This window comes from Schistocerca nitens, chromosome 1 (genome assembly GCF_023898315.1).
Source record: "Schistocerca nitens isolate TAMUIC-IGC-003100 chromosome 1, iqSchNite1.1, whole genome shotgun sequence".
In the NCBI taxonomy this organism is placed as follows: Eukaryota; Metazoa; Arthropoda; class Insecta; order Orthoptera; family Acrididae; genus Schistocerca; species Schistocerca nitens.
In genome coordinates, this window is record NC_064614.1 from 1059090092 (window position 1) to 1059109838 (window position 19747).

At 44.8% G+C, this 19747-nt stretch overlaps 1 protein-coding gene across 1 annotated transcript in view; it reads left to right on the plus strand.

Annotated features, from left to right (window-relative positions):
• The window catches only part of LOC126238113 (cyclin-dependent kinase-like 1), a 247032-nt gene that overhangs the window by 201898 nt on the left and 25387 nt on the right, over window positions 1-19747 (plus strand). Inside the window, exon 3 of the mRNA XM_049947768.1 lies at window positions 187-472. Within this exon, the coding sequence (XP_049803725.1) occupies window positions 187-472 (286 nt within the window). The remainder of the gene's footprint in view (window positions 1-186; window positions 473-19747) is intronic.

Consider the following 19747-nt stretch of genomic DNA (forward strand, 5'->3'; position numbering starts at 1 on the left):
CGTTTCTGAAAAAATATTTTACAATCAGTAATATTTGAGCAGGTGAACTTGATTGTTGTGTTGGGGTCTGTGCTTAGTTTCTCGTGCTGTCTGTAGAGCCTGGAGCACCCGAACTTGGTGGAGGCGTCGGGGAGTAGCAGGTAACAGGTGGGAGTGAACTGAGCGAGTTTCGGGTGGTGTGCGCAGAGTCTGAAGCACCCGAACCTGGTGAACCTGGTGGAGGTGTTCCGGCGCAAGCGCCGGCTGCACCTGGTGTTCGAGTTCTGCGAGCGCACGCTGCTGGCCGAGCTGGAGCGCCACCCGCAGGGCCTGTCGGAGGCGGAGTCTCGCCAGCTCTCCTTCCAGCTGCTCACCGCCGTCGCCTACTGCCACGCCCAGGGCGCCATCCACCGCGACATCAAGCCCGAGAACATCCTGCTCACCGCCTCCGGCGTCCTCAAGCTCTGCGACTTCGGCTTCGCGAGGCTCACCAGTGAGTACGCCGAGTGCCTTCTCACAAGTACAGCGTGGCGCAGGGAAACGGGAAATTTCGAAATAACGTCATTTCCATGAATAAATTCATAAAACTAGTAATTTATTAACGAAAGTGAATGTATTCAGTATGCCATTATTCAGTATGTCTTTACAATCAAAATGTCCAAAACCGTACCGAGCGAGGTGGCGCAGTGGTTACACACTGGACTCGCATTCGGGAGGACGACGGTTCAATCCCGCGTCCGGCCATCCTGATTATGTTTTCCGTGATTTCCCTAAATCGCTCCAGACAAATGCCGGGATGGTTCCTTTCAAAGGGCACGGCCGACTTCCTTCCCCATCCTTCCCTAATCCGATGAGACCGATGACCTCGCTGTCTGGTCTCCTTCCCCAAACCAACCAACCACCAACCAACCAAAACCGTCTCTTTACTTTTTGAAGATGACATCGGAAAGATGTGCTCCCATTCGGCGTTCACACTCTAACAGCCTGTTATGAAAACTCTGGAATGCGCGGTGTAGCAAATCTTAGGGAATGGCAGTGATTTCCTTTTCAATGTTCTCCTTCAGTTCATGGATTGTTGCAGGACGTGTACGGTACACCTTGCCTTTAAGATATACCCACAGGAAGAAGTCGCACACACTAAGATCAGGGGATCTCGCAGGCCATGCAATGTCACCGTTACGTGAAATAATGCGTCTTCCAAACGATTGACGAACTGCTGCCATCGATTGTCGAGCAGTGTGTGACGTGGCTCCGTCCTGCTGAGACCACATGTTTTCGACGTTAAGATTAAGCTCGTACAGTCTCGGTGTAAATAATGTTTGAAGCATTTCAACATATAGAGCGGATGTTACTGTCACTGCACTACCATCCTCACGTTCAAAAAAATAAGGACCGATAACACCATGACATGATACAGCACACCATATTGTGACCTGGGCGCTATGTAGTGGTCGCTGGTGAAACTCACAAGGATCGTCCTGTGCCCAATAACGAAAATTCTGTTTGTTCACGAATCCGTTCAGGTGGAAATGGGCTTCGTCTGATATCCACAAGTTACCAAGGAAATTCACGTCCTCGTTGATTTTAGCCAATATCTGGCTACTAAACTCCATACGTGACACTGGGTCTCATTCATGTAAGTGCTGCACAATCTGCAACTTATAGGGATGGAAGTCTAACTCGTGCAGTATTCTTTCTAAGCTTCATCGCTTAATACCTAGCGAAGATGCATGCTGTCGAACGGAGCGGCGAGGACTTCTTTCGATTGCAGTTCTAGCAGCTGCAATGTTCTCTGGGGTACGTACCGTTGGAATGCCACCTGGAGGTTTCTTCTTCAAGGCAGATCCTGTTTCTTCAAAATTACGCATCCACATTGTAATGGCATGCGCAGGTGGGACACGTCCATAACGTCCAAGCTGGTAATGCTGTCGAAATGTTCTCTACGCGGCAGTCGCACTATCACCATTTTTGTAAAACGCTCTCACAGCTACTGCACGTTCCGCACCAGCCCAATTCTCCATGATTACTAAATGGCAATGCGTTCACATCAATTGTGCAAAGTTTCGAACATCTGCCGGCGCTACAGTGCTGCCAACTGTAACGTTCAAAATTTCCCGTTCCCCTGCGCCACCCTGTACCATCGTGCTATATTCACAGGCACGCTACATTTCATATCTTCAGTTAACTCAGAAGACTATTACAGAATGTATGCCTGCTCTTGCGATCATTTCTTACTTCTTCCAGAGCTTTTCAGTCTAACCAGGTGTTTATATTGCGAAATGTGTGCTGATGCAATGAACGTAACTATTGTCATTTCAGCTGGCTGTTCTTTAATGAGCAAAACAGTATTCATCACTTTTTTATTTAAATGTTATTGCCAGTTTCGGTCGAATTTGCCCAACTTTAGATACAAAACTAAAACAAAGAAAAATTAAAAAAACTTTGGTTGTTTCCCGTCATATAACCTATTTATAGTAATATGTGAAAGAGCTATATATGCAAATGTATTGTGTTACCTGAAATACAGATATATGCTTGCTACCACTGGCGTCAGAGGGTGCGCCAGATATTTCGTGATAGCGTTCTATTTCGGCAGAAACAAATTTTGTGCTTGTTGACGTGTGGTTTTGCGTTAATGCTTAATTCATTACAAAGGATATAATTTGAACACTATGCATTAAATATAGCAATTTTCAAAAGGAAACTTCTCTTATACATTAGGTTTGTTTCGTTACTAGGACTGTCTGAGATGTTTGTATTCACTAAATAATGTAACTAAAACTGAAAGAGATATAAATAAAAATCTTTTACGATAAGAAGGTATGGGAGCGACGCAAGCAGATTGTTAACGATGTACTGAGAAAGAGATGACTTGGAACACAGTTTCACAGAAAGACGCAGATAATAAAGAGCGTGACTAATGGGACTTGGATAAAAATACAACTTATAGATTATTTTTCCATTACATGAAGAGTTACAATAAAAGATGGGGAACAAATAGAAGAGACAATTGAACATGATTCACGTTTTTATCTTAAAGCTGACACTACGACTACAACCACAGTGCGGCGTCTTCCACAGAACTAAATGTATTGCGCTTTGATGAACTGCTAGTTAAGGCTTGAATTTCTAAGATAATTAATCCATCTGCTGTCAGTTTAAACTTAATACACTCCTGGAAATGGAAAAGAGAACACATTGACACCGGTGTGTCAGACCCACCATACTTGCTCCGGACACTGCGAGAGGGCTGTACAAGCAATGATCACACGCACGGCACAGCGGACACACCACGAACCGCGGTGTTGGCCGTCGAATGGCGCTAGCTGCGCAGCATTTGTGCACCGCCGCCGTCAGTGTCAGCCAGTTTGCCGCGGCATACGGAGCTCCATCGCAGTCTTTAACACTGGTAGCATGCCGCGACAGCGTGGACGTGAACCGTATGTGCAGTTGACGGACTTTGAGCGAGGGCGTATAGTGGGCATGCGGGAGGCCGGGTGGACGTACCGCCGAATTGCTCAACACGTGGGGCGTGAGGTCTCCACAGTACATCGATGTTGTCGCCAGTGGTCGGCGGAAGGTGCACGTGCCCGTCGACCTGGGACCGGACCGCAGCGACGCACGGATGCACGCCAAGACCGTAGGATCCTACGCAGTGCCGTAGGGGACCGCACCGCCACTTCCCAGCAAATTAGGGACACTGTTGCTCCTGGTGTATCGGCGAGGACCATTCGCAACCGTCTCCATGAAGCTGGGCTACGGTCCCGCACACCGTTAGGCCGTCTTCCGCTCACGCCCCAACATCGTGCAGCCCGCCTCCAGTGGTGTCGCGACAGGCGTGAATGGAGGGACGAATGGAGACGTGTCGTCTTCAGCGATGAGAGTCGCTTCTGCCTTGGTGCCAATGATGGTCGTATGCGTGTTTGGCGCCGTGCAGGTGAGCGCCACAATCAGGACTGCATACGACCGAGGCACACAGGGCCAACACCCGGCATCATGGTGTGGGGAGCGATCTCCTACACTGGCCGTACACCAATGGTGATCGTCGAGGGGACACTGAATAGTGCACGGTACATCCAAACCGTCATCGAACCCATCGTTCTACCATTCCTAGACCGGCAAGGGAACTTGCTGTTCCAACAGGACAATGCACGTCCGCATGTATCCCGTGCCACCCAACGTGCTCTAGAAGGTGTAAGTCAACTACCCTGGCCAGCAAGATCTCCGGATCTGTCCCCCACTGAGCATGTTTGGGACTGGATGAAGTGTCGTCTCACGCGGTCTGCACGTCCAGCACGAACGCTGGTCCAACTGAGGCGCCAGGTGGAAATGGCATGGCAAGCCGTTCCACAGGACTACATCCAGCATCTCTACGATCGTCTCCATGGGAGAATAGCAGCCTGCATTGCTGCGAAAGGTGGATATACACTGTACTAGTGCCGACATTGTGCATGCTCTGTTGCCTGTGTCTATGTGCCTGTGGTTCTGTCATTGTGATCATGTGATGTATCTGACCCCAGGAATGTGTCAATAAAGTTTCCCCTTCCTGGGACAATGAATTCACGGTGTTCTTATTTCAATTTCCAGGAGTGTAGATTCAACTGATTTATTCACATGGTCGATGTGTTGGTTTTACTGCGTGAATTAAAACCTGCTACATTGTACGTTCACTTCTTCAAGAAAGAATGTCAGGAAAGTTACAGAGAAAATGTGGTATCGGGCCATCAAACATTCGAGTTAGTAAGTACTGAGGCAATGACTCGTGACTCTTACCCTTGTGTTCAATTAGCAAACGACTCTTGTTTATTTGCTTTCCTGTACGAAACTCACAAACCAATCATTGGAAGTAAGTATAGAACTTGTGACGAATGACTGATAAAAAAGCAAGTATTGACTGAAATAAATTTCCACCACTTGAGTGTAAGCTACTGTATTTTACTGTAATTTATAATCAGATGACGCGAATTTCAAAACGTTCCACATGACCGACGCCCCTAGGAAGGAAAAATCATTAAATGTTGACTGGCTACTAAAAGAGCCAAACTCTTCCTGGACGTTTTGCCTGGTTAACGGTAGAGACACGTTGTCTGGCAGTAGACGTTCCATATTGCAGTGCAGTGGGGCAAGACTTGTAAACAGGTAGGGTACTATCCCTTATCGAACAGGTTGGCTGCGCACTGTGCAGAAGCTACATAGTCAGCTACAAGTTCCTTGGATCACTTTGCATAATATGCGACAAGGAAGTCGAATGATTCAAGTTTATAGGCTATTAACACAACGTACTAAAATAATGTTGAAATCCGCCCCATAGCTGAGTAGTCAGCACGGCTGACGACCATGCGGAGAATGGGTTTCGCTTCCCGGAACTGCCATGGATTTTTCGTCGTAGGTAGGATTGGTAAGGGGTGCAGTCAGCCTCGTGAGGCCGACTGAGGAGCTATTCGACAGATTAGCAGCGGTTCCAAGGTCAAGAAACCCGACGACGAACGGGAGAGCGATGTGATGACCACATACCACATTCGATCTACATCTACATTACACTTCGCAAGCCACATAATGGTGTGTGGCGAGGGAACTTTCGGTACCACTATCTGATCTCTCCAACCCTGTCCCTCTCGCGAATAGTGCATGGGAAGAATGACTGTCCGTTAACCTCTGTATTGGCTCTAATTTCTCGAATTTTCTCCACATGGTCAATACGCGAGATGTATGTGGTATGTCGTGGGGGGGAAGCAATATGTTGTCTGACTCCTCCCGAAAAGTGCTGCCCCGAAATTTCAATAGTAAATCTCTCCATGATGCACAACGTCTCTCTTGTAACGTCTCCAGTGGAGTTTGTTTAGCATCTCCGTAACGCTCTCTCCCCATCTAAATGATCCCGTGACAAAACGAGCCGCTCTTCGTTGGATCTTTTCTATCTCCTCTATCAGTCCTACCTGATAGCGATCCCAGATAGATGAACAATACTCAAGAATCGGGCGAACAAGCGCTTTATAAGCCACTTCTTTCGTGGATGAGTTACATTTCCTTAAGATTCTTCTGATGAATGTGAATCTTGAATCTGCTTTTCTCACTATCTATTTTATATGGTCATTCCACTTAAGGCCGCTCTGGATAGTTACGGCAGACACTATCTCCAGCTGTTTGCCATCAGTAGTGTAGCTGTACAGTAGTGGATTTCTTTTCCTATGTATGCGCAATATGCTGCATTCATTTACGTTCAGGGTCAACTGCCAGAGTCTGCACCATTCATCAATTCTCTGCAGGACGTTCTACAAATTCTTGCTATCTTCTGGCGTTGCTACTTTGGTATGAACAACTGTATCATCTGCGAATAGCCTTAAAGAGCATCCGACGCTTTCTACTAGATAATTTATATATATTGTGAACAGTAACGGTCCTATCACACTTCCCTGTGGTACTCCGGATATTACCTTTACATATGTCGATTTAGTTACGTTAAGAGCGACGTGTTGAATTCCATCTGAATGAAAGTCTTGAAGCCAATCGCAGATCTGCTCCGATACTCTGTCAGCTCATATTTTTTCATTAAAGGGCAATGCGGGACAGTGTCAAATGCCCTACTGAAGTCAAGGAATACGGCATCAGCCTGAGCGCCGTTGTCCACTGCGCTGCGGATCTCATGGAGGAACAAAGCGAGCTGAATTTCGCAGGATCTCTGTTTGCGAAATCAAGGTTGATTTTTATAGAGGAGCTGTTCATTTTCCAAAAACGTCATAATTCTTGACCATAAAACATGTTCCATAATTCTAAAACAGACTGACGTCAACGACATAGGTCTATAATTGTGTGGATCTATCTTACGGCCTTTGTTAAATACGGGAAAGACTTGCGCTTTTTTCCAGTCGTTGGGTACCTTTCGTTGGTCAAGTGATCTACGATAAATTACTGTTAGAAAGTGAGCAAGTTCTTTCGCATAATCTTTACAGAATCTTACAGGTATCTCATCTGGTCCTGAAGCCTTTCCACTACTAAGCGATTGTAGCTGCTTTTCAGTTCCGCCATCGGTTCTCTCAATATCTGCCATTTCGACGTTCGCACGACGATTGAAAGGAGGGACAGTGTTACGTTCTTCCGCTGTGAATCAACTTCGGCAGACCGAATTCAGTATTTCGGCCTTCTCTCTGTTATCTTCCGTTTCGGTGCCGGTGTGGTCGCTGAGAGAATGAATAGATGAATTTGACCCACTTACTGATTTTACATACGACCAAAATCTTTTAGGGTTTTTACTCAAATCTGTTGACAACGTCTTACTTCCGAAATCATTGAACGCTTCTCTCATTTCTCTCCTTACGCTCATTGTACCCGTTGGCAGAGAATGACACGGCGGTCGGTCTGGCCCAACTGGCCCGTCAGAGCCAGGGTGCGGCACTTTACCTGCCTTTATCTTACCTAAACAGCGTTTATTTATAGGTTCACTTAACAGAAAATTATATTTCGTTTAATAACTCATGTGAAAATTTAATTGGGACCATATTTATACTCGTATTTATTTTCTGTTTATCTTAACATAACGTTACTCATTACGAGCATGTTCTGCTCAACTCAGATGTGTATAGATACATAAGTTTATATTATTTAACTATACAAACTCCTTTTCCCTCGATCGATACCAAGAAAAGGATGTACCCGGAGCCGACATATGTTTATCTTTCAATCTAGATCCTAAAACCTCTGCCGATTCTTCAGAAAGGCCTAGGTCTCTAACTAAATCGTTCAGTTCAGATTGTGAGAATGGAATGGGATCGGTTGTGCCAGGATAGAAGCAATCTCTGTCTTCTTCACTATCACCTTACAGAGCCAATGGCTCGTGATCATCTATATCATCCAAAGAATCTGGAGGAGAGGATATTGGTACATCAGGTCCATGAGGAACAGGGCGAATGGCTGATTGAATGTTAAGGTAAGAAATATCCTTTTTGTTTTTCAAATTAAAGCCTCGTACGTTGCAAGAACAAAAATAGCACTCATCACTATGATTTTTGGGCTCCCTCCAAACCATTGGTATTCCAAAACGTAAGGACTGCTTTTTACGTTGAAACTATTGCCTCAGTTCTTCAACACACACTGAAAAAACTTTGTGTGGGGCCCAAGGCTTATCTTGATCGCCTAACTTTATACCGAAATACGTGAAATACAGTTTTTCAACAAAATCGGAAATGTTTCTTTGTTGCTTTTTACGGTATAGTTTCCCACAAATGTAGGAGAAGCAATATGGCGAGTTTATACATCCTCTGGTACCCATTGTCCATAAAACAACTTCACAACACAAGAAAACAGTCACTACTTTAAAGTACTAGTAACAACAACACGTGGACAGCACAGAGTGAAGAGGTACTGTGAACTGAAGGACAATAGCAGAAGCTCACTGCTTGGTGATGGCGGGGGAAGGGACAGCGTGACAGACAGGCACTGACATGAAAATATTGCTGGTTTCTCCTAATAACTCTTTATTTTACGCATATCTAGTATAAAAACGGGTAGATAACAGTTTGTGGGGATCCTAAAAACCAAAATTCAAACTCACTAGAGTGCTGAAATGGAATTTTTTCACTATTTTTCCCGAAATCAGCGTTGAAAACACTATAAAAATCACGAAGTGAGCTACCTGTTAGCTACCCATTAATTTCATAAAATGCTTATTTTTGCAGTAAAATTTTGTGGTTTTGCAGTCAAATGCCTTGAATACGTCATATAACATACGGACAGGAGCTGTTTTGTCATTTAATCCTGGAATGAAAGTCCCACAAGGCCATCACTACCAGAGTGTGGAAAACTTCTTTAAAGGGTCTTCTTCCCTTCCTTTTCTTTGTCACATGATACAATTCCGTTGGTTCGGCTATTTTACGCCTTCCAACAGGTTTAAGAGCTGCATACTTCGCACATACTACATGAGGCTGTCTCAGTCCCCGGCTCATGTTAACCACTCGCTTCAAACACACCAACTATGTACACCTGATAGCGGTGCTTAATGCTATCCAAATTCCACAAGAAAACTCACACAGTTTACTCCCATTCGTTACCCATTTGGTCCCCAGCGACATCTAACTGGGGTTTAAAATTACATGTTTGCGGGAAACATTAGGTCTTCTTGGTGCTAACATCATTCCCTCAGAAACATGTTACCATCGGGAAATTCTACATTTGCCCACAGCGAGCTTGTGCCTTGGAAAATTTCCTTCGAAGACGGCCAAATTCTCTTCCACTCACTCTTCTTTGTCTTTCCTATATGCTGAGTCAGTCCTTCCGATAATCAGCCATTTCGCCTTAGATTTCCTGCACTTACTATTTATTTTATTCTTGAACGACTTGTATTTCTGTATTTCCTGAACATTTTTGTACTTCCTTCTTTCATCGATCAACTTAAGTATCTCTCTGTTACACAAGTTTTCTACGCAGTTGCTTTCTTTATACCTTTTTCTTTCATACTTCTATGATTGGCCTTTTTAGAGATGTCCATTCCTCTTCAACAGAGCTGCCTACTGAGCTATTCCTTATCGCAGTATCTATAATCTTAGATAATTTAATGTATATGTCTTCATTCCTTAGAACTTCCGTATCTCACTTCTTCGCGGGTTGATTATTACTCACGAGTCTTTTAAACAATAGTCTACTCTTGTAATTGTGAATTGTGTCTATACTTGCTCCTGGGTACGCCTTACTGTCTAATATATGATATTGGAATCTCTTCCTCACCATAATATAATCTTATTTAAATCTTCTCTTATCTCCCAGCCTTTTCCAAACATATCTCCTCCTCTTCTGATATTTGAACCGAGTATTCACTATTACTAGCTGAAATTTATTACATATCTCAATTAATCTTTCTCCTCTCCCAATCCAAGTACCAAACCAATAGTCCCTTTGACCGTTTATTCTACTCCTTCGCCTACAACAGGATTCCAGTTCGCCATGATTATTACATCTTCATATCCGTTTACATACTGAATTACCCATTCAATTTCCTCATATCCTTTTGCATCTGCATCTTCAGTCGGCGACGACAGTATGTATACCTGAACTGTCGTGATCAGTGTTGTTTTGCTGTCGTTTCTGATGAGAATAACCCTATCGTGTTCACAGTAACAAACTCTCTGCCACACTTTGTTATACACAACGAATCCTACCATCGTTATACCGTTTTCTGCTGATATGATATTATCCTACATTCGTCTATTCAGAAATATTTGTCTTCTTTCCGTTTCACTTCCCTGATCCCACTACACCTAGATTGAGCATTTGCATTTCCCTTTTCAGATTTCCTAGCTTCCTAGCTTCCCTACCAAGTTCAAGTCTCTGACATTCTACGCCTCGACTCGTAGAACGTTATCCTCTCGTTGGTTATTCAATCATTTCCTCAAGATCACCCCCCCCCCCCCCCCACCTGGCAGTTCCCTCTCGGAGATCCGAGCGGGGGACTCTTTCGGAATCTTTTGCCAATGGAGAGATCTTTATGAAAGTTTTTGAATTACAGACCACATTTCCTATGGATACACGTTATGGGTCTTTAATGCAGTGGTTTCCATTGCGTTCTGCATCTTCATGCCGTTGATCATTGATAATTTTTCCGCCTTTAGGGGCAGTTTCCCACCCCAAGGGCAACAGTATAGACCTCGCCTCCTTTTATACTGTCGGGTCCACTTCTCGTGGCATATAACAGCCAATTCTGCATTACATAGTTTCGTTGTGATCAGACAGTGTATGATATACGAATTTGATAAATTAGTATGACGCGAAGCCACCAAGTAACATCCTGGCTTGAAGTGCCCGAATATGTTTATGGGGAAACTTCTTACGCGTGTTTTGTGTATTAGTCTACAAAGAATTAAAAGTAATGAAAAGACGTAACGAAAAGTTAGCGGTTTACTAAATCCCACAGCTGTTTAAAGAGCCACATTGGAAATGAACACATAGATCAGAGAATCAGTCGTATATGAATCTCTTGAATGAAGCCTTGCGCATACCTAGCTCCATGTAACCGGGAATTGTACTGCTGAAATATGCCATCTGAAGTTGGGTACAAGATGGGCAGTCCCTCCCTCTCTGATACGGCGGTTGTTTTTCAGATTTCTCCGAATACGCCAGAGTTGAGAGCATAAGTTGTATCTGATAACGGGCCAGTCGTTTGTGGTTTGTTGGGGAATGTAAGGACCGGGAAATGGGAAATTGAGGATCATTCGTAACAAAACTTAATTTATTAAGCGATACATTAATAAATAATATAAGAGTTATAACTGTACAGGAAGCATATCAGGTGGGTTGACGAGTTATAATCGAAGCGCTTCACCAGAAACACAGTAGGGGACAGGACTCGAACCTCGGCTTCACTCACTAGTCTGAAAGCATCGCCACACACACTGGTTGAGTAATGCAAAGCCGGCGACATCTTGAAATACATATACAAAATATCTCAAGACACATACTATTCAACTATAGCATACAATTCTCACTGTTTAAAGGAAATTTTTGGAAATTTGTGGGAAGGTACTGTGGGACCAAACTGCTACGGTCATCGGTTCCTAGGCCTACACACTATTTTATCTAACTTAAACTAACTTACGCTAAAGACAGCACACACACCCATGCCCGAGGGAAGACTCGAACCTCCGACGGGGGCAGCCGCTCGAACCGTGAGAAGGCTACCCCTCGCGGCTCACTCTTTTAAGTCGAAGCAATAGAGAAAGACAGATGAGTTGCCCGCCAATCGAAAGGCATCCTGGGGTTTAAACAACAACACAGAATAACACATAAACTCCTTCCAAAAGAAGTTCATTTTATTAATTGACAATGTAACGCCCCTCGCCGTTACAGTTCAATGAAAGCACAGTAACAGTTCAGCAAAATGCGATATGGAGCCCAATATACAGCAGTTTCTTAATGCAGAGAATTTACTCAGCGATAGTTAAACCTTACTTAGAAGGGAAAAAAATTACTTAAGAAAATGCCGTTAATATTGGACACACAATAATAATTTGAATAACCCCTTTAAAAAGTTATTAATTACAGAGAACAAGAATGAGACACTGTAGCAAGTGTACAACATGAAAGACTATGCTGTACTGCTGATAATATTGTTTTTTTTTTAAATTTAAAAACGGAACTCATTAAACTCAGGAAATACGAATGAAACTCTTTAGTAAATCTGCGCCACGAGAGATTGAGCTGTACTGGTGATAAAGGCACTGAATTTCTGAACATTTCAATTTGCCGCATGAATAATCAACCAGCACCTAGAGCACCAGCTTAACACTACACAATATGCCCACCAAAGTAGATGCCCAGACGTGCTCATTTCCATCCATTTCGCACTATACAGTCGACTAACCAAGGTATTAAATCTGTTCAAAAACGAGCTCACACAGTACAGCCTTTTGGCGGGGGCCTTCCCTGTGGTAGCAAACTACCATAGGTGTTGCGACCGTCCTCTAGCGTCCTCTGTGGGCTGCGCTCCACACGGGCGCTATTAACGCGATGTATTCCGGGAGTCGGTGTGGTGGGTCGTGCTCCAACACGGAACCAAGCTGCGGGTCCATTGTCGCGGTCAGAAAGGTTGCTGTCTTGGCTACGCTCTTCAAGTATACATGTCCTAGTCCAGACTGACCACATCCGCGGTCTGCAGTCAAGAGTCCTCTGCGCGTCCTGTAGCGACCAACGCTCTCGGGTATAAGATCTGTGGAATCAAGGAGCGTGGCACTCGATATTGATCCTCACTCTTACGCCACCTCCTCCCCCCCCCTCCCCTCACCACCCGTAAACTCAACCTCTTGCGTAGGGTTTACAAAGTGTAACTGTGATTACTACACTACTGGCCATTGACGTGGTATAGACGCGAAATTTAACCGACAGGAAGAAGATGCTGTGATATGCAAATGATTAGCTTTTCAGAGCATTCACACAAGGTCGGCGCCGGTGGCGACACCTACAACGTGCTGACATCAGGAAAGTTTCCAACCGATTTCTCATACACAAACAGCAGTTGACCAGCGTTGCCTGGTGAAACGTTGTTGTGATGCCTCGTGTAAGGAAGAGAAATGCGTACCATCACGTTTCCGACTTTGATAGGATTATAGCCAATCGCGATTGCGGTTTATCGTATCGCGACATCGCTGCTCGCGTTGGTCGAGATCCAATGACCGTTAGCAGAATATGGAATCGGTGGGTTCAGGAGGGTAATACGGAACGCCGTGCTGGATCCCAACGGCCTCGTACCACTAGCAGTCGAGATGACAGGCATCTTATCCGCATGGCTGTAACGGATCATGTAGCCACGTCTCGATCCCTGAGTCACCAGATGGGGAAGTTTGCAAGACAACAAGCATCTGCACGAACAGTTCGACGACGTTTGCAGCAGCATGGACTATCAGCTCGGAGACCATGACTGCGGTTACCTTTGACGCTGCATCACAGACAGGAGCGCCTGCGATGGTGTACTCAACGACGAACCTGGGTGCACGAATGGCACACGTCATTTTTTCGGACGAATCCAGGTTCTGTTTACAGCATCATGATGGTCGCATCCGTGTTTGGCGACATCGCGGTGAATGCACATTGGAAGCGTGTATTCGTCATCGCCATACTGGCGTATCACCCGGCATGATGGTATGGGGTGCCATTGGTTACACGTCTCGGTCACCTCTTGTTCGCATTGACGGCACTTTGAACAGTGGGCGCTACATTTCAGATGTGTTACGACCCATGGCTCTACCCTTCATTCGATCCCTGCGAAACCCTGCATTTCAGCAGGATAATGCACGACCGCATGTTTCAGGTCCTGTACGGGCCTTTCTGGATACAGAAAATGTTCGACTGCTGCCCTGGCCAGCACATTCTCCAGATCTCTCACCAATTGAAAACGTGTGGTCAATGGTGGCCGAGCAACTGGCTCGTCACAATACGCCAGTCACTACTCTTGATGAACTGTTTTATCGTGTTGAAGCTGCATGGGCAGCTGTACTTGTACACGTCATCCAAGCTCTGTTTGACTCAATGCCCAGGCGTATCAAGGCCGTTATTACGGCCAGAGGTGGTTGTTCTGGGTACTGATTTCTCAGGATCTATGCACCCAAATTGCGGGAAAATGTAATCACATGTCAGTTCTAGTATAATAGATTTGTCCAATGAATACCCGTTTTATCATTTGCGTTTCTTCTTGGTGTAGCAATTTTAATGGCCAGTTGTGTATTAACTAGAATCACCAACATTAACCACCGGCCGCGGTGGTCGTGCGGTTCTAGCGCTGCAGTCCAGAACCGCGGGACTGCTACGGTCTAAGGTTCGAATCCTGCCTTGGGCATGGATGTGTGTGATGTCCTTAGGTTAGGTAGGTTTAAGTACTTCTAAGTTCTAGGGGACTGATGACCTAAGATGTTATGTCCCATAGTGCTCAGAGCCATTTTTTTTTTTGAACCAGCATTAACCTGACTCAGATGAACTCGGTGGTTCCATCCAGTCGACTTCTTCTCGACCAGGAGATGAGCACACAGCACGGCTGGACCTACAGAGCGAGGAAACAACTTGCCGAACACTGAGTCGACCCTCGAAATCCCTAATGAACACGACGTTCCCAACCTTAAAATTCCCTGGACACCTGCCTCGATTGTACCGCGCCGTTTCTCTCCGGTGGGCACGCTCTGTATTTAACTTCGCGCTTCTCCAGTTGTCCCGAACAGCTCCTGGGGTAACCTTTCCTGGCAACAAATCATTGACCGTCCAAAGATTGGACAGTGGTGAATTTAAGGAATAATAAAACATTAGGGCAACTGGAGTTTCTTGTGCACTTCGTGTTTCGCTGTGCTGAACGTTACGTTCAATCAGGGCGAGAAGTGATCCCGTTTGGTCTGGGCGCTGGCATGGAAAGTAATCAAGGTATCTTTCAAGTTATGGTTAACTCTCAGCGAAGAACAGCTGAGGATAATACGGCGTGGTGGTGGCATGAGTTATACTGTGTTGAAAACGGAATTTGCAGAACTCTCTTAAGACAAACGCCGGATTGTTATCACTAATTGATACTTTGGGAGGTCAAAAAACCGAAAAAATCTTTTGTCGCATGCCGAATGCTGACTTCTGCAGTACGCACAGCACTGGGCATTAACCAAATAAAAGGCGAAAAGGCGTCCACAGTTACAAAAATACACCTCTGCTCCCCGCCCCTGGGTACGGGACAACAGTACTACTTAATCAATGAATAGTCGGTCCATGGGAAGTTCGGCACAGGCGGACTGCAAAAGGCCCCTAAGACCATTGGAAATGAGTTTGATGATTTTGCAAACCTGACACTAGCCTGTCAGCGACCTGATATCATTATTGGGGACGGACCTGTGATGAACCCGGTTTTATAGGCTCCCAGGTGTCCCCAACTACATACTCGTGGTAGTATTTGAACGGTACCGGAACCAACTTTTAATCTTCAATTCCACTTCCTACTGCAACAATATGGTCGCAACGCAAGAGTTTGGAGAGTCAGTTTGGACAATAAACAGCCGCTCTAAATCCGGGGCCACTAAGACAGGGGCTTTACTCAATGCCTTCTTCAAGGTGTCGGAAGCAGCTTTTAACTGTCGTCCATTTAAATGGTTCGCCCTTCTTGGCGAGCTGATTTAACGGAGCAGTACGTTCCGCAAACTTGGGGACAGATTTCCTAAAAAATAATGACACGTACAAACACAGCGGGCTATTCCTTCTTGGTCTTGGGTGGTCAGAAGCTACGGATGGCATTGGTACCTGGGTGAACAATTTTAAGGCCCACTTTAGAGACTGGGTGACCTAAGTTAGAAATTTTGTGGCGAGTCATACTGCCCTTAGAGAGCTTGATGGTGAGTCTGGCCTCCCGTAACCTAGTCAAGACTTGTCGTACGTGTTCAGAATGTTCAGGGTGATGTGTCGGCAGAAGTGCCAACACCGTGTTGTTTGAGGAAGCCGAAATGCACGCTATAAGCTCACGCAGGATGGCGTGAGGTCTGAAACAGGATACTTAATGAATGCTATAAAGAAAAGTACGTAGCTGCTGGAATACTTAACTTTAATCAACAATTGGTGAACACTGGTCTTGTTACTGTACATGCTTCATTAGATACATAGCAAAGGATAAATGGCGCCTTGCTAGGTCGTAGCAATTGACTAAGCTGAAGGCTATGCTAACTATCGTCTCGGCTAATGAGAGCGTAATTCTCAGTGAACCTTTCCTAGCAACGTCGGCTGTACAACTGGGGCGAGTGCTAGTAAGTCTCTCTAGACCTGCCGTGTGGCGGCGCTCGGTCTGCAATTACTGACAGTGGCGACACGCGGGTCCGACGTATACTAATGGACCGCGGCCGATTTAAAAGCTACCACCTAGCAAGTGTGGAGTCTGGCGGTGACACCACACAGGGAACGTCCTATTGTAGACGACCGCATCATCAAGATAGTTGTAACCGAACTTAAACTTGACATCCCCCTAAACAGAATATAACAGTATGGAGAAAACAGCAGCTCCTGTTGATAACCCAGACCGCACGGTATTAAATTAGTAAAAATTCTAATCAGTCAAAAATGCCATCACAGCCTTGAATTCTTCCGCAAGAGGATCTTCATAATATATCTGATTTAAGTCAAGCACCGTGAAATACCGTGCCCTGGCAGAAAAGGTAAAACAACTGTGCAAGTCGGGAAAAGGAACTGATTCTAAAATCATTTTACGATTTAAAGGACGATATTCCACTGACAACCTTTGGCCAGACCCATTCTCCTTAGCTGCTAAGAAGATTGGGGAGGCTTATGACGAAGTTGTCAGTCAAATTACTCCGCCGTCGTGCAACATATTCTCCAGAAGTTGAAGTAATATCTTTATCTTGGGAGGATTTAATCTTAAGACGGTAGCCGTACCGGAGTCTCATCCGGAAGGCGAATACGTACCTTATCTTCGTGGTTACGTCCAACTTATCATTTAACCCATCGTGAGTCTCGCAACACACGGAGCAATTCTGCATCTCACCCACCGATCAACGAGCGACCCCAATTCCCCCTGGATTCGTAACTACACTACACACCCCTAGTAATACCGAATTCCCATAAAACTGAAATTTTTACAGCGGACGGAACTGAAAATGAAACTGCCTACCAGCGTAATTCAAGAGTAACCCAACCATCTGAAAAATAGAACACAACTCAACAGCAGATTAGTACTCGAACCTTTCGCTGAGCGTTCTAAAAATGACGATAAACCAAGTAAAGATAACAGCTACCTTTAACTGTTGCACAAACCTGAGTAGTGGTTTGCAAGTTACAAAATTTACACATTGACATGTGCCTTAGATTTTATTTTTGAGCCATCAGTCTTCTGACTAGTTTGATGCGGCCCGCTACGAATTTCACTTCTGTGCCAACCTCTTCATCTTAGAGTAGCACTTGCAATCTACGTCCTTAATTATTTTCTGGATGTATTCCAATCTCTGTCTTCCTCTGCAGCTCCCTCTAGTACCATGGAAGTCATTCCCTGATGTCTTAACAGATGTCCTACCATCCTGCCCCTTCTCAAATTCAAATGGCTTTGTGTACTATGGGACTTAACATCTGAGGTCATCAGTCCCCTAGAGCTTAGAACTACTTAAACCTAACTAACCTAAAGGCGTTACATACATCCATGCCCGAGGTAGGATTCGAGCTTGCGACTGTAGCAGTCGCACGGTTGCGGACTGAAGAGCCTAGAACCGCTCGGCCACCGCGGCCGGCTGCCCTTTCTCCTTTTCAGAGTTTTCCACGTATTCCTTTCCTTTCCAATTTCTACATACTAGTCGTAATTTAATACAGAAACAGTGCTCCCCGAATATAACAAGACAGACTGTTTCGTGGTTAACGGGGAATGCACAAAGGGGGAATTGTTAATTACTACTGCCCTCACGTCTCTACACGCTTTGAGTAGGACGTGCGAAGATTGGCGCCATACCGTCAGCTGCTTACCGATTTCTTCCGATCAGCGTGGCATTAGTGAGCGAAATGGCCTGCCAAACCACAACGATAACATCACCCCTTTTCCAAGTTAAGATTTCTCGCTGGAACACCTTCACTTAGCCGACAGCAGGCCTCCTTGCGGGAAACTCTCTCGGGAGTAAAACGTGTGGAATGCATGCTATCAATCTCCAAACAATCGTGCTTCAACATTTGCTTCTCAGCAGTGCACGGAGACAGACTGCGTGTCCCATGGCAGGATGAGAGGGAAGATGCTCGAAAACATCACATTTGATGAAAATCTTCTTTTAGCATTGAAATGTAGTTTTTCCAGTGGACCATTACATATGCGATGGACGTTAGATTTATAATTTGCTGCAGCATGTCTTTGGGAATTAAAACATATTATTCGCAAATGTTTTTCTGTTGCGATGTCAATGGATGAGCTTGGTGTTTCAGGACGTTGTTCGTCGACATGTTGAGTGATCTCTGTTCTCAAGAAAATGTCGTAGACGCTATGAGTAATGTGTCGCGACGGCAGATTTTTGTCATACTCTGTCCGAAATTCTATTTGGGCTTCAGTGATGTTCTCGCGTTCTCAGATATACGTCAGTAAGAACTCCATTCTGTCAACTTTCAATAGTACCTACGATGTCGTTACTATAAAAATAGGAATTATCCAGTTAATTAATGGCACTCCATACATGTAGAAGACGTAGAGGCTGGATCTGGTGACGACAGTATAGGTCTCGGGTGCATAAAGAAGAAATTGTGCAATGGTTGCTGCTTACATTTGGGTTTATGATTAACTACGTATCGGCAAAGGTGCTTAATGCTTCTACAACACAGTATAAAATTTTGAGGCATGAAGAATGAAAAGGTTAAGAGTACCCGAGGTTCAAATGTAATCGGTGGTATAATTTCAAATAAAAATGAATAATGTTACTATACAGTTGTGATTATATCGTACAGTAGCGTGAATATGGCTCTGAGCACTATGGGACTTGACTTCTGAGGTCATCAGTCCCCTAGAACGTAGAACGACTTAAACCTAACTAAGCTAAGGACATCACACACATCCATGCCCGAGGCAGGATTCGAACCTGCGACCGTCGCGGTCGCGCGGTTCCAGACTGTAGCGCCTAGAACCGCTTGGCAGTAACGTGAATAGATCGACTATTACGTGTCTAATGAAATGGAGGAAAAGGGAGGGGAGTGGGGGCGAGGTGAATGCATGCTGAAATTTTGAGTCCCATTTTCTTGACGTGGTCAGGTTTTACAACGTAACTATGTTGGATACGAACCGAGGGTGATATCGTTAACGCCACACAGGTGTAGTATCAATGCTTGATCTTCGCCATATTCTGCAAAGCTGGTAACAACACTTGAGCGCTTATGTCTCCATGGTGGAGGATTTACTGCCTGTCACTAACATAGTCTGTGGAGGAAGTGAGCACTATAAAAGATCTTTAAAAACATTTGAATGAGGTTAGTCACCACTAGGTAACAATATTTGATATCTGTTTTAATTTGTTGTTTGTTACATTTTATTTTCGATGGGCGTTGCGGTTTACGTCTTTCTCTTGAGATAAGTCTGGTAATATTGCTGGTAATGTGTCAAAGTCCCGATTGCTTATTCTTGTGTATTGGTAACTTATCTCAAATTTAACAAGCTAAAGAGACGATACCTGAATTTTGGTTGTTGATACTTCTCTGGGCATCACTAGTGATGCAGCTGGTTGCTAGTATGTTCGTTACCTCTTCGATCCTTGTTCGACTTTTGGATAACTGCGCACTTCTAATCGGTTAATATTTATGAGAATAG